Source organism: Mirounga leonina, unplaced genomic scaffold (genome assembly GCF_011800145.1).
Source record: "Mirounga leonina isolate KUSES-001 unplaced genomic scaffold, KU_Mleo_1.0 Mir_172, whole genome shotgun sequence".
NCBI lineage: Eukaryota > Metazoa > Chordata > Mammalia > Carnivora > Phocidae > Mirounga > Mirounga leonina.
This window is the reverse complement of record NW_023270442.1, coordinates 13,058,446-13,074,400: the sequence shown is the minus strand read 5'-3', so window position 1 is coordinate 13,074,400 and position 15,955 is coordinate 13,058,446. Positions and strand designations below refer to the sequence as shown.

Here is a 15,955-nt window from a genome sequence, read left to right as displayed (position 1 = left end):
TTGTTTAATTCTCTTAAATCATATTATCTGATAGTGTGTGACTGTGAGACTGACTTGGAAAGCCTGTTTTTCCAGGAACAGTGTTTTTAATTTGTTGGATCTTTAGGTGAAGGAGAAGTGAATAGAGCATTTAGCATAACAAAGAAAAAATATGTAGACATTGCACTTGTAGACAGCTTGGAAGAGTAGGAATTTAGTTCAGGATACCTAAATTCTTGTGTGAATCACTTGTTTTGGAATTAGTTCTGTTGACCTAAGAGGACAAGTTATTTCACTTGTGTGCATTTCAGTTTTTTTATTACACAAATGGTAGTGATATGTTAACTTACACAGGGTATGTAATTTGAGCTTAAAACAAGGTAATGTATACAAAAGACCTCTTAAAAATATTTTTCATAAGGAAAAATTATTGTTAGTTTACAAATGTTTCATAACTTCTAGTTTTTTTTTTTTTAATGAGGTCATGTTTTTAAAAATAAAGGGAAAGGAAACTTGTTTTTTTTAAAACAATATGAATGAAAATCAATTATTCATTGTACTATTGTGTCTTCAACAAATGAATTACTACATATTGTAAATAATGATATTTCTTTTGTCTACATGTTGGCTTTTTGTATGATTAAATGTGTCTCTCTTGTAGGTGGGATCTCATCGTGTTCGTATGTCAAGGGGATTTGAAGCCAATGCCCCTGCTTTTGACAGGTAAGACTGATTACTTTTTACATAATGCTATAAGTTTTGATATTGTTAAGCAACAAAACTACTTATTATATTTTACTGATTCATTTCAGCTTGTTTTGGCTCTAAGTAAAATTTCTTCTGACTCCTAATTTAACCAGAAGAAAGTGATACCCAGTATTATGACTTCTGGGATTGATAACACTAGGTTGTGGGTCTTGATCTCTTGGCCTCAAAACCATGTCTTTGAATATGTTGTCTAATAGGGTAACCACTGGCCACATGTAGCTACTGAGTACTTGAAATATGACTAGTCCAAATTGAGATGTACTGTAAGCGTAAAATACTAGATTTCAAAGACTTAGTGCACAGCAACCTTGACTTGGCCGCAGCAGCTTCTTGCTGGACACGCCTCCAAAAGCAAGGGAAACAAAAGCAGAAATGAACTCTATTGGGACTTCATCAGGATAAAAAGCTTTTGCATAGCAAAGGAAACAGTCAACAAAACTAAAAGGCAATCTATGGAATGGGAGAAGGTATTTGTAAATGATTTCTCAAATAAAGGGCTAGTATCCAAAATGTGTAAAGAACTTATCAAACTCAACGATCCAAAAAAAAAAAAAAAAAAATCCAGTTAAGAAATGGGCAGAAGGGGCGCCTGGGTGGTTCAGTCGGTTAAGCGGCTGCCTTCGGCTCAGGTCATGATCCTGGGGTCCTGGGATCAAGCCCCACGTCTGGCTCCCTGCTCAGCGGAGAGCCTGCATCTCCCTCTCCCTCTGCCTGCCACTCTGCCTACTTGTGCTCGCTCTCTCTCTGTGAAATAAATAAATAAAATCTTTAAAAAAAAAAAAGAAATGGGCAGAAGACATGAACAGACATTTCTCCAAAGAAGACATACAGATGGCCAACAGACACATGAAAAAATGCTCAACATCACTTGGCATCAGGGAAATACAAATCAAAACCATAATGAGATACCACCTCACACCAGTCATAACGGCTAAAGTTAACAATCCAGGAAACAACAGAAGCTGGAGAGGATGCAGAGAAAGGGGAACCCTCATACTGTTGGTGGGAATGCAAACTGGTGCAGCCACTCTGGAAAACAGTATGGAGGTTCCTCAAAAAGTTAAAAATAGAACTACCCTATGACCCAGCAATTGGCTACTAGGTGTTTATCCAGAGGATACAAACAGAGTGATTTGAAGAGGCACATGCATCCCAATGTTTATAGCAGCAATGTCCACAATAGCCAAACTATGGAAAGAGCCCAGATGTCCATCAACCAATGAATGGATAAAGAAGATATGGTGTGTGTGTGTGTGTGTGTGTAAACATATACATACATACACAATGGAATATTACTCAGCCATCAAAAAGAATGAAATCTTGCCATTTGCAACGTCATGGATGGAACTAGAGGGTATAATACTGAGTGAAATAAGTCAGAGAAAGACAAATACCATATGATTTTAGTCATATGTGGAATTTAAGAAATAAAACTGATGAACATAGGGGAAGGGAAGGAAAAATAAAATAAGATGAAAACAGAGAGGGAGGCAAACCATAAGAGACTCTTAACTCCAAGAAACAAACTGAGGGTTACTGGAGGGGAGGTGGGTGGGGGGATGGGGTAAACTGGTTGATGTGCATTAAGGAAAGCACTTGATGTAATGAGCACTGGGTGTTATATGCAACTGATGAATCACTAAATTCTGCCTCTGAAACTAATAATACACTATATGTTAACTAAACTGAATTTAAATTAAAAAATTTAAAAAAAGACTTAGTGCAAACAAAATGCAAAATATCTTATTAATATTTGTTTTATATTACATGTTGAAATGATATTTTAGCTGTATTAGGTTAAATAAAATATATAAATTAATTTCATTGCTTATTTTTGCTTTTCTTAATGTACCTTCTAGAAAATTTAAAATTATGTCTGTGGTTCATGTTATATTTCCTTGGGACAGCATTTCTCCATAGCCCCTGGAGTGGTTAGAAGCTGGAGAGAAAACAAAACAAAACAAAACTATTTGGGGCCTGTTTTTCATAAGACTAGAGCTGTTGAGGAGGTCCTGAATACCCATAGAGTATGTGATGTCCTCACATATGAGGTGCAGCCCTCTGCCGTGACTGCCATCCCAAGCTGGATGGCTTGTGTTCTCGGTGCTTATGTGGTGCCAGCCTCACAGAGTGGAGAGGGGCTGAGTGGGTCCAGCAGCTCCAGCACAGATGGGAGTCTCAGCATTGATGAGTCAGAGAGGAAATGGGCATTAACTGAATTTTCATAAATTCAGAGTTTTGAGAGAAATAAATTGGTGGAATGAATTTGTATCCAGTTTTGCCAATTCTAGGAGTTTAGAAAACAGTCTTGTAGGTTCTATTTAATGGATTTCTATTTATTGAAAAAAAAATTAGCTTATCACTTGACATATGCTTATTTCTTTTTTTTCTTTAATAGGCATTTTAGAACACTTAAGAATTTATATGGTAAACAAATAATAGTGAATTTGCTTGGATCTAAGGAAGGTGAACATATGCTAAGTAAGGCTTTCCAGGTAGGCATGATCATTTTTTCTTCTGGCCCATGGACATGTAAAATTATATTAAAAAATAATATGATACAATAATGAAATTACTTTCTAGAAAAAGGTTGGGTACTTGTTGGAACCATTAACTCTTTGGGCTACTAAGAAACAGTTTTACGTAATGTTGCTGAAATTGGGATCATGGGAAGCTTTCAAAGCAATTGATGCTGTTTTCTGAAATGTACATATTTAGGCTGTGGAGAGGCAGAAGAATATCCTCCTCTCTGAAAAATGTTCATCTGTCACTGGTAAAAAGATACCAGGCAGTTTCCTCCTTCATCTGTTCATCGCCTTGCCTATTTCCTAGAAACCACAGTCATTGTTTTATACCTATGAAACGGTGAATAATGCATTTGTATACATGCAAGGCTATACCTTTTTGTATTGATGAGAGAAAATTTGAGTATTTCAAGTAAAAAAGAACCCAGAGATAGTCCAACTTCTAAAAAAAAGTATTCTTCATAAACGCTTATTGAATCAATAATGAATTAATATAAATGATGGTGTTCCATAAGATTATAAGCTTAAATCAAACAAAATGGTTAGAGAACATTTTCTGAAGTTCAGTCTCATGAAGTCTGGAAGTAACTTAATTATTTGACTATTTTGTTTTTAAGCTTGTGAAATAAATATTGTTAATAAACAGACTGTGGGATGCCTGGGTAGCTCAGTCGTTACGCATCTGCCTTCGGCTCAGGTCATGATCCCAGGGTCCTGGGATCGAGCCCCACATCGGGCTCCCTGCTCAGCAAGAAGCCTGCTTCTCCCTCTCGCACTCACCCTGCTTGTGTTCCTGCTCTCACTATCTCTGTCTCTGTCAAATAAATAAATAAAATCTTTAAAAAAAAAACAAAAACCAGATTGTACTTTAGAGAATGACTTTTAAAGCATTTGAAAGTATTAAAAAATGAATTTTTCAGTCTTTGATAGGTTTTGTCTTAAATCAGTTACTTTATTTTGACATTCTATAACAGATACAGGTATTAAATGTGTAAAAAATGAAGTGCTGGTAGTTAGAAATAATTTCTTTTTTTTAAAGATTTTATTTATTTGACAGAGAGAAACACAGTGAAAGAGGGAACACAAGCAGGGGGAGTGGGAGAGGGAGAAGCAGGCTTCCCGCCGAGCAGAGAGCCCGATGCGGGGCTTGATCCCAGGATGCTGGGATCATGACCTGAGCCGAAGGCAGACGCTTAACGACTGAACCACCCAGGCGCCCCCCTTAGAAATAATTTTTAATTTTCTAAACCAGATAAGAATATTATTTAAGTTCTCTGATGTTAATTATGTCACCTAATCTCTCGGGGACCATATGTGAGGTTTTACAAAAAAGATGTTATTGGTCATCAGCAAGTAATTTTCCATTTATGGCCAGCATTGATGCATGCGTGAGATGAGTGAGATTTCAAGGGACCATGCTGAGGTTTAAATTTAAAATGTAAGGTTCCATTTTAACATTACTTGATAAGGTTGTATTTAGTTAACAAGATGAGTATTTGCCTTTTTACTTTCAGAGTCATTTGAAAGCTTCTGAACATGCTGCTGATATCCAGATGGTGAATTTTGACTATCATCAAATGGTTAAAGGAGGAAAGGCAGAAAAATTACATAGTGTTCTTAAACCTCAAGTCCAAAAGTTTGTAGATTATGGATTTTTTTATTTCAATGGAAGTGAAGTTCAAAGGTTTGACTGCTCTGTTTCTCTTTTCTTTGAGTTGGAACTTTGCTATATTGTAAAAATTGTTCTTAACATTGAGCTCTTAAATTTCCTTTTTTTTACACCAAAGTTTATCGTAAAATAAAATAAAATATCTTTATTATACTTGATTTTAGGCTTGTTTTTCTTTCTTTAGAATTGAACAAGTAATAGTAACAATAGCTTATATTGGCCCATATTATATAAGCCAGGCAGTGTACGTAGTCTTTACATGTACCCGTAACAACAATTGAAGGGATAGGTTCTGTTATTATCCCCATTAACATTTGAGGAGATTGAGTCATAGGCTATAATTTGCTCCAAATCACATAGCTAAAAAGTGTTAGAACTAGGATTTATCTGGCTCCAGATCTCATGCTCTTATCTGTGAGGCTATTTCACTTCTCTCTTAAAACTAATATTTTAATATATCTTGACCTCAGTAAGGCCTATTAAATGCACATATAAGTAAAAGACATTGCCTATTGTCTGCTTTAGTGTAATTTAAATCTTCAGTTTTTGATTATGAAGTAGAGGAGGAAGGTAAGTATTTAAAAAAACTAAGGTCAGAGTATAGGATGAGGTAAACTTTAGTGAACAAAGCTCAAACTTTTAGTTTCTCAATTTGTGCAATATTTAGTATCAATGCCATAGAAATTTGTAGAGGTCAGTAGAGATAACATCTTAGGCTTTTAAAATTCTTCCATAAATACTTGATTATCTTTTATGTGCAAAGACCTATGGGGTTATGAATTTGAATGCATATTTAGGTCCTGACTACTGGCCTAATTAAGTGGGTGTAGATAAATAAATATGTGATAAAGAATATATGACAGAATGTTAACAGTTGTAGACTCTGGATGGTGGGTATGTGGATGTTTGCTGTAAAATTCTTTCATCTTTTTTGTGTGTTTGAAAATTGTAGTAATTAAAAGTTGGGGGTAAAAAGTGGATGCTGTATTTTAATCACCTTAATTGTTCTCATTTTGTTTTAGCTTTATTATTTGTGTTTCGAACTAGCTGTTAAACTTTACTGAATTTGTTGCAGATGCCAGAGTGGTACAGTTCGAACTAACTGCTTGGACTGTCTTGATAGAACAAATAGTGTGCAGGCGTTCCTTGGCTTAGAGGTAAAAAAAAAATAAGTTGAAATGTATGTATGTGACTTGTATCAAATGCCTCTTTCAATGTTTTTGTAATATTTATGTTTCTCATTAGTCACTTTTCATAAAATGAAATTATACTTCATTAAAGGCATTTCTTCTCTTACGGGTTTTCCCTCCGTCAAAATTCCTTTTCATTTAAATGTTCCCTTTACCTGTTCCAAATACTCTCTTAGAGAGCTGATATTTCCCTGTATTGTTCCTTAACTTTCTCTTTAAAAACTGGTATTTATGCTATTCCAACAATTACTTCTTTTGCCTTTTGGAAGAAAAAAAAAATTATATTTATACACACACATATACATACACACACAAACATAGTATATATATATTGGCCTTTGCTCTTTGTGTAGTTTCTTCAGAATTGGGGAGGATCTTTTTTCACATCTATAGGATTATATTTTTGATGGTCTATAACCCAGTGCAATTTATATGGTGTTTTCAAATCAGTCAGCTACTAAAAACAGGATTGGTGAAAATGCAATTATTAGTGAGAATGAGAGTGAATGAGATTCAGCTTCTGTAACAAAGTCTTTGTTTAAAAGTTGTTTTCTTTACCACCTATCCATAAATTCAGTCTAATACAGACATAGTCTCAACTATATGACATACTAGCAATGCTGAGCTTTCTAAGTCTTCCCTGTTATGCAACGGTAGGGGTCATAAGGCTGTGGTGGGTCTTCATTTAGTTACATAGGAACTTAGCATAGTTCTCAAATACTATAAAAAACAGGAATAGGAAATAACATGTTCTTATTTCTTCCAGTTAATGATCTTAAATTTGGCCAGGACATTGGTTAATTAGTTACTTTGCAGCTGAGGTTCTTTCTATCTCAAAAATGAAAGCACAGTGTGTAGAATTCTCTGCTACAGAAATGTATTCTTCATGTAGCTGAATAAATTTTACTGTTGTGCCTTTTTAAAGATTTTGTCATTGAATCTTATTATTAATGTAGAAAATATGACAGAGACAAGAAAACTGAAAGCAGGGATTTGGTCATTTGAATGGCATTTATCACATGGCTTGGGTTTGTCTTGAGTTGTGTTTTTAAGTGGCTGAATATGTTTATTTAGATTCTGAGAGTTAAATTTATTGAAATACTTGAAAGTCTTCATTAAAAGTATAACAAGTGTTAGTTCTCAGAATCTGACTTAGCTGACTATCCACTGTTGGTAGCTAGGTGTGAGAGTACTCCCTTGTATATAGCAATTGGTTGACTGGTTACAAAATTTACTGCTAAAGTAGGCAAAGCCAAACTAGAAGTGAAGACTAGTTTTGCCAAATTCCTTGAAGAGAGGGAGCTATAAATGATAGAGGTAGTACTGAAGGCCAATTTTGTATTATTCATGCTGACGAAGAATAGCTCTGGTTTAAGTCCATAGGTAACCAAATGAACCTAGTTTAGTGTTTTTTATATTACTTTAGTTTTTGATCTCTCTATAAATATGGATAATCACGATACTTATAGATAAAAGGAAACACAAATGAGAAGGAGTTAAGTAAAAATGCAAGGCATAAAACATGACTGGATTCCAAATACAACAAATAGACTGGGTAAAGATTATGCATTGTTTTGGCTGCCAGATTTAAAGGCCAAAGTTCATTCAAAGATGAAGGAATTGTGGTGGCCTGAAGACCTTGCATTCTTACATGATGTATTCCCCCCAGTTCCCCTTTATATACATTACCAATATAGGTTTTATACACTAAACTATCATGACTTTATTTAGAAATAGGACTAATTTATTTAGTTTTGTGATCGTTCAAGAGCAACTCTACTTTTCTCATAATCTCCTGATTTTAATCACCCAAATGTGTAGAACCAATCCAAACATTAAAGAAAATTAGTTATTTCTATATATATTTAAATAACCTAGGCAGATATTTTTCTGTGCTCTATTGCATGCTGTTGAATAATTCTTTTCATGAACAAGGTAAACCAGTCTGATTTATAGAGACATTTTAATAGGGTTAATTTTTTCATTTAACCAGAAAGAATATTGCTGCATGGGAATATTAAGCTATTTGTAAGCTTCACTGATGTGGTATTTACTTTAAAAAGTGAAATGGTGGGACAGAACACAGCCTACCTAGTAAACTGGTAGGTTTTCAGAATCCCGTCCCACATAGTCCTATAAATTGTAAATTTTTATTTGATTCTTGTAGTTCTTAAAAAGTCACATCACAGTGTATTAATATACTTATAAAAGTTTCTCTTTTGCTGTTTTAGATGCTAGCTAAACAGCTGGAAGCTCTCGGCTTAGCTGAAAAGCCTCAGTTGGTGACTCGCTTTCAAGAAGTTTTTAGGTCGATGTGGTCCGTGAATGGTGATTCAATCAGTAAGATATATGCAGGGACTGGAGCTCTTGAAGGAAAGGCTAAGGTAGATCTAGATTTATCATAACATTGCAAAAGATCCTTTTAATAAGCTTTTAAATCATCTCTTTTTAAATTAATAGTTGGGGGGCCCCTGGGTGGCTCATTCGGTTAAGTGACTGACTCTTGGTTTTGGCTCAGGTCATAATCTCATGGGTCCTGAGATTGGGCACCACCACCCCTCTTGCAGGCTCCAGGCTCAATGGGGAGTCTGCTTGGGATTCTCTCCCTTCGCCCCTCCCCTCCCATCCCCCTGCTCTCATTTATAAATGAATGAATGAATGAATGAATGTTGGGTTATTTTAGGTATCTGTTTCAGAATTCTGTTTTATTATGCCTTTATGTCCTCTTTAACACTTCCTTTTGTAACACATACCAGTGGTTGGATGGAAGAGAGTTATTTCCCTAGGTTTGGGGGGTATTAGTATGACATATTTAGTTGTTTAGTGGTATAATCCAGTAGGCCTATGTAGGTATTGCTTAAATTTTTTTTTTTCATGAGTTTCCCTTACGTATCTGTTTTACACTTTATGTTGTTTATTTTTATTTTAAATATTATTATTTTTTTAACCATAGTCATCCTGATAAGGGGTCCTATCACATTTGGCTTTGTGTTCCCAGCACTTGTAGTGCCTACTGTTTAATAGAATTGTGACAAATAGTGGATGGATGAACAAATCATTGGACAATTTATGCAACACCTCCTAGGAGCCCAACACCTTTAGGGCTTGATTATTAAGTTTCTATTCTTTTATTTATCTTACCTTGAAAAGGAGGCTATCAAAATGTACAAAAGAAGTGTGAGAGATGGACTTACTTATAATTCTGTGCCTCATCATTACTTTTTAATTGCTGGCCTTATTATCTACAGACCAGTTTCTCCTCTACTATTTGGCACTTATTGAGGGACTTATTTTATATGCTGGAATATTGCCTTTTAAGCCTCCTGTTCTCAGTTGGACTTTATTAACATTTTAAATTTCTACAGTTCTCCAGATTACCTCAAGTATAGAAATAAGGACATTGAACATTTTTATAGTTCTGCAGCCCCCTCAGTACGGCACCTGAAATTCTTTGAAGACCATTCATCATATCTAAGTCTTCTTTTAATTTCTAAATCTTCTTGCTCTTTTATATCTCATAAAATGCCATGCCTCTCTCTGTTCAGAGGTATTGGCCTTACCTGCGAAACTTCTTTTGTTCAATTCACAGAAAAGATTTTTTTTTTTAAGATTTTTATTTATTTATTTGACAGAGAGACACAGCCAGAAAGGGAACACAAGCAGGGTGAGTGGGAGAGGGAGAAGCAGGCTTCCCGCTGAGCAGGCAGCCCGATGCGGGGCTCGATCCCAGGACCCCGGGATCACTACCTGAGCTGAAGGCAGACGCCCAACGACTGAGCCACCCAGGCGCCCCTACAGAAATGATTTTGTTGACATTTACAAATATTTACTTCTTAAATGGGCCCTATTTTTGAAAACCTGAAATTGTTAAACCTCATTTATTATTCCTTGAAAATAGAGAATATCATTCTTACTGTTAAAACTAGATTCTCTACAACTGTTGCTTAAAATATTCTTTTATGTTCTTCTGCCTTTTTGTTTCTGCAGTGACTGTGACAGTATATATACAGAGGTTACATATATTTTCAGTGGTCTTTTGTCTCTAACATAATAGAAACGAAATTTCACATATTAAATATACTAGTCTGAATTGAACTAAACTCTAACATCTGAACTGCTCTTTCTTTTCCTTTCTCTGGGTTCCTTTTGATTAATTGCCTGATAATATGAACGGTGAGTGTCTTTTCAAATAATGTCATTTGTATGTGTTATCGTGTGGAAGGAAATAACATTTTAATTCTCAAATTACTGATATTTCTATAAGGAATGAAAATTACATATTGCAAACAAGCGTTTGGTGGTTTTTGTTTTTTTTTTAAGACATCAAAATTCATAAGATCAAAAGAAATCTTTATGGAAACTAACATGCCTAAGTAAAATATGTGCTTATTAAAAGTTATAATCAGAAAATATAGGGTTCCAGTTATGGAATGAATACATCCAGGAATAAAAGGCACAGCTTAGGGAATATAGTCAACAGTACTGTAGTAACGTTTCATGGTGACAGATGGTAGCTACACTGGTGGTGTTATCTAATCACTGTGTTGTATATCTGAAACTAATGTAACATTGTGTCTCAGCTGCACTCAAAAAAGAAGTTATACTCAGCTCCCTCACTATAGGAATTGGCCTAAGTTTATCATTTTTATTATTTATATTTACATAGGCAATAAAATGACCTGAGATATACAAACTGTAGTTTGCATTTAATATTTATGAACTATAATGATAAATTTCTTTTTAGACTAGTCCTTCATTCTTATGTTCAGTCTTAGTTTTAACTAATATTAAAGTTATTTAGGAGCAATTCCAATTTTATTTTTCTACTGTTGAAGTACTTTGAAGTTTTTCTAAGAGCGTATGAGTGCACCATATCCTTGATCTCCTCTGCTTCTCCCCACCATTCCATCCCCAGTTCTAAAAGTTACAGTGGAAGAAGTAAATTTCTTGTTTTAAATAAGTACACTTCACTTTATTTCCTTTGTAGTAAACAATTTTAAACATTTACAGCTCTCGATATCATTAGTGGGTGAGGTTGTGGTATTGAGCTTTTTCCATCTTTTTGTGCAGAGCTATTATCCAAAAGGAAAAGAAACAATGACATCTTGAGCCATTTTAATATGATGATTTGATACTCAAAATAGAATGATTAGGTCCTTTTTATTGCATATAAAGTCATATAAAACTGGTTTAAAGTTTCAAAGTGTCTACTGAGTAAAATCAACACTCTTTGGAACAAAAGTCCATGCTCTTTTTTTTCCCAACAGGCTGGAAAGTTAAAAGATGGTGCTCGTTCTGTTACGAGAACGATTCAGAATAACTTCTTTGACAGCTCCAAGCAAGAGGCCATAGATGTTTTACTTCTGGGAAATACTCTAAATAGTGATTTAGCTGACAAAGCTCGAGCACTTTTAACTACAGGAAGTTTGCGTGGTATGCGTACTTACTTTATATTTTGATTACTTTTATGTTATTTATATCCCTTCTAAAAGTCCAAGAAATAAATGTAAATTTATGTACATAAATATTTTTTAGATTGAGTTGATTAAAATAGTTTTGGGAGAAATTTCTATCAATGTAATTTTTTAAAATTGCATTCTCTAAAGGAAGTTGATCTCTTTTGGAATGTTTTTATCATCAGTGGTATTACTAAACTCTAAAATGAGGCCCATGCATGTTTTCTTTTATAGATAGGATTGAGGGGGTAAATGGTTTAAGTATTGCTAACTTTATATAAGGCAGGATTTCATAGTATTCAGCTAGTACTTTTAATAGAACATTCAATAACCCGATTATATAGAAAACGAATGATTTATTGAGAAAAACAGTACCTATATTGGTTATTTTGCTAATTACTAACCCCAGATTTCTGTAACTTGGTTTTTCTATTGTTTGAACAAGCATTAAATCATATTAATAATTTAAAATATTGCTTATTATTGGACACTATTTAATATTTGGCATAAATACATGATTTTCAAGGTGGCTTTTTATCTTTCACTGAGTCTTTTATTAAAAGTGAAAGAATTTGAGCTCATGTCATTGAGTACGTATTTAGTATCATGGGAAAACTCAACATTCATTATAGAACTTAATGAATTAACTTCCTTAATTCCATGTTTTTTTGTCTTAACTTTTCAACATTCTGAACATTTTTACTTCTTCTGTTATCCCCACACCAAACCTTTCAGTTTTCCCTGTGCATGTAAGAGAAATTGTTCCTCGTCAAATAATGTGCTCTTGGATAATTACTTGGTCAAATAGGTCATCATGGATTCTTTCAGAATTCTGTGTGTCGCTGGGGGTAGTTGATTACAGTTGCCCTTCAGAGATCTATTACTAGGCTGGGGGGCTGAGACCCTACTAAAGCTCTAGAAAACAAAGTCTGATTTTACCTACTACTTTTAACTTCAGGCTTTCTTCCTGGCTCCCAGCAGTGGAGACTTAGCTGATTTGCATCTTAACACTTCTTTCCCCCGTTCCTACTTTGATATGGAGGCATGACTAAGCAACAGTTGAAAGTAAGCAATTGAAGGAAAGAAGAGAAGTGAGGAAGCTAAGAATTCCCAAACTTGATCATCATTTTTTTTTTTTAATTTCCCTGTACATTTTCCTATGTGTCAAATAAGCCTAAAAAGAAGTACAGTCAGTTCTGCGATAATGCTTGTTTTGAGAATGGGAATTTGTTCCAACATGGATGCTCTTGAGGGAACATTTTGGGCATAATGTCCATTCTCCATTAGTTTATGCATGGTTTCACCCAGCAGAACTTAGACGGGTAGAAAGAAATAAACAAAACATACACTTATGCATACACTTCAAACCTCTCTCTACCTCACTCCCCCAGGTGTGTTATGAGACATACCCATTCACACTTGGTGTTACCAATTTCCATCCCAATTTCAGAGAACCCATCTTCCATCATTCACAATTACAGTTGACCCTTGAACAACACGGGGCTTGGGGTGCCCACCCCCTAGAGTCAACAATTCAATTATGACTTCTGATTCCTTAAAAACTTACTAATTACCTACTGTGGATTGTAAGCCTTACTGATAACATAAACAGTTGATTAACACATTTTGTATGTTATATGTATTATATACTGTATTCTTACAATAAAATAAGCTAGAAGAAAGAAAATGGTAAGAGAATCACAAGGAGAAGAAAATACATTTACAGTACTGTATTTAATGAAAAAAATTCACATGTTGAGTGGACCAGTGCAGTTCAGACCCGTGTGCTCAAGGGTCAGCTTACTCACAAGCTGCAACCCTCCTGACGCCCACTTCTTTGTGTATGTGTGTGTGTGTGTGTGACACACCCACTTCTACAAGCAAACTTAGGTCTTTTTCAACATGAAATGCCATATTTAAGGAGTATTCATACCTCTCAAGCTATTTAACAATGTAAAACTGTACTACTATTTTTATTAGGTTCCCATCTTTTTTGGTGTGTCACTGTTGAAGGTTTTGAGTGTTGTGCCCTAATCCAGTTTTTCCCCTAAGCTCTGTGACTGTGGGAATCTGTACAGTTTTGCACTGCATGCTGATTTTTTTGGAATGTATATGTTTTGTTATAACTGAACTGGTTGCACTTATCAGCTGAGTCCCAGAAAGAATACTAAAAGGTATATATTAAGGTAGTATCCTTCATGTGTTCAATATCCTCTCGCTCCTTAGGTTTTCAGATTCATATTCACACACACACACACACACACACACACACACACACACACACATAGGGGCAGTCTGAAAAGCAGGCCGAGGACCTCCTGATTATGAAACTCTGGACATCACTGAGTCATTGTAGGATTTTTCTTAGATGCTGAGGGTTTGCATCAGATATTGTCATTTATTTTTAATTTTTGGTGTCCTATAGCCATCAGAAAAAATAAAGTCATCAAATCGACTTAAAAGAAAAAAGTGAGGCCATCTTAGAATGTATTGTCATAACACTCTAGATTTTAATTGTAACTTGTTGTTTTACTAATGATTCTTTGTTTTCTTCTTGATGCATCCATAGTTTCTGAACAGACATTACAGTCAGGTACAGTATAGAAAACCAATCTGTAAATAAAAGCAAATTTTTCTAAAGTTGATATTGTAAATAAATAAAGCCATGTAAATGGAAATTTTCTCTTATTTTGCCCTCAGATTCTAACAGGATATATTGATATCTTGTTGTAATCTGAGAAAAAAAATTTTAAGGTCAAGAAAACTAAAGTACCGGGGTGCCTGGGTGGCTCAGATGGTTAAGCGTCTGCCTTCGGCTCAGGTCATGATCCCTGGGTCCTGGGATCGAGCCCCGCATCGGGCTCCCTGCTCTGCGGGAAGCCTGCCTCTCCCTCTCCCTCTCCCACTTTTCCTGCTGTGTTCCCTCTCTTGCTATGTCTCTCTCTGTCAAATAAATAAAATCTTTAAAAAAAAAAAAAGAAGAAAAAGAAAACTAAAGTACCTCGTTTAGAAGGAAATATGTAATGCTGTTTGTCTTCCTATAGCAAATGTTTAATTCTAATTAAATATAGCTCATCTAGTTTTAATTTCACTTTTATATTTCATTGAACAAACATTGTTTGTGTTCTACCTTACACTCTTAATAGGCTAATGGGAAAAACCCAGAAAAGACTATTTTGGATTAATTTCAGAGTACTGTCTATGATATTGATGACTACTTTGCATCATTTCTCACATATAATATTAGAAAAAGCATTGACTTATTTTCTCATACTGTGGAGGAAGTATTTTTTGTAACCATAAGACCTGCACTAAAATGTGATCTGAATTCTTTTAAAAAGCATCAAGATTGCTAACAAAGTTAGAGGAATTAAGTGATTAGGACCATTTCCTGTTGCTGTGAATCTCATGCCTGCCTTTTCTGGACAAGTTCTATGAACTTGTCCTTAAACATGAATCTGTGGCAAAAGGAACAAAAAAGGCTAAATTCTTGCCAGAAATTTAGCAGAAAAAGACATCTTTCTTCCCTTCACTTAAGATTTGGTATCACTTAAAATTTGTTTTGCTTAGTTGCTGTTCAGAATGTTTTGAGAAACTATTGGTTATTTTTGTGAGAAGGATGGAAGAAGAGAGCACTTGAATATATTTTTGAGTTATGTAATGAAATCCATTTTCTAAAATGATATGGCATTTAGGAATGGACATCTGTTTGAACACAGACTCATTTCTTTCTGCACATTAAGGTGGCAACCAGTTAAGAATAAACTAGAAAATTTTAAAAACGTTTTATTCCATGTATAAACTGATTTGACTTTATTAGTTCACACAACATGGCAACATGTTTTCACACAATTCATTATTTGTCTTGCTGAGTATTTTAAGCTCTTAAATCATTACAGAACTTGTGTTTTGATATAGAATGGATCACAGAGGCAGTTTTCATCATAATAACAATGGCAGTGTTAAAGACCATGTCATAGGGAATGATTCTCTAGGTACTTTTCAGTTAACCACACCAACAGACGGGAACAAATCATGTGCTTCCATTACCACCCAACACCTTCTACAAGTAATCAAATCAAATAGCAAGAGGGCTAGAAATCCGCATGTCTGTCCCTGGGAACAGTGGGGGTGGGCTTATATCTACAGCAGCTCCCTTAGGAGAGTCACTGGTCAGACTGTTCTCATTATAATACTAAAATGTTATTTGCCTTTTTCACTCTCATTCTGTCACGAGTCTGCTGTATCTTAGTATCATAAAATAATTAATAATAATAAAATAAAATCATATGGCAAAAGGTGAGAATCATTGTGATTTCCTTTTCCTCTTACCAATTAATTACCAATTAAGTGTTCGTTCTCTGTTTT

The 15,955-nt window shown here is 34.8% G+C and overlaps 1 protein-coding gene across 8 annotated transcripts in view; it reads left to right on the top strand.

The window, feature by feature from the left end:
• SYNJ1 (synaptojanin 1) overlaps window positions 1-15,955 on the top strand; it is an 85,583-nt gene that overhangs the window by 30,843 nt on the left and 38,785 nt on the right. For all 8 annotated transcript variants that reach the window (XM_035017609.1, XM_035017607.1, XM_035017606.1 and 5 more), the window contains exons 7-12: window positions 641-702; window positions 3,146-3,242; window positions 4,787-4,956; window positions 6,017-6,098; window positions 8,363-8,515; window positions 11,399-11,564. In XM_035017609.1, the coding sequence (XP_034873500.1) occupies window positions 641-702; window positions 3,146-3,242; window positions 4,787-4,956; window positions 6,017-6,098; window positions 8,363-8,515; window positions 11,399-11,564 (730 nt within the window). The remainder of the gene's footprint in view (window positions 1-640; window positions 703-3,145; window positions 3,243-4,786; window positions 4,957-6,016; window positions 6,099-8,362; window positions 8,516-11,398; window positions 11,565-15,955) is intronic.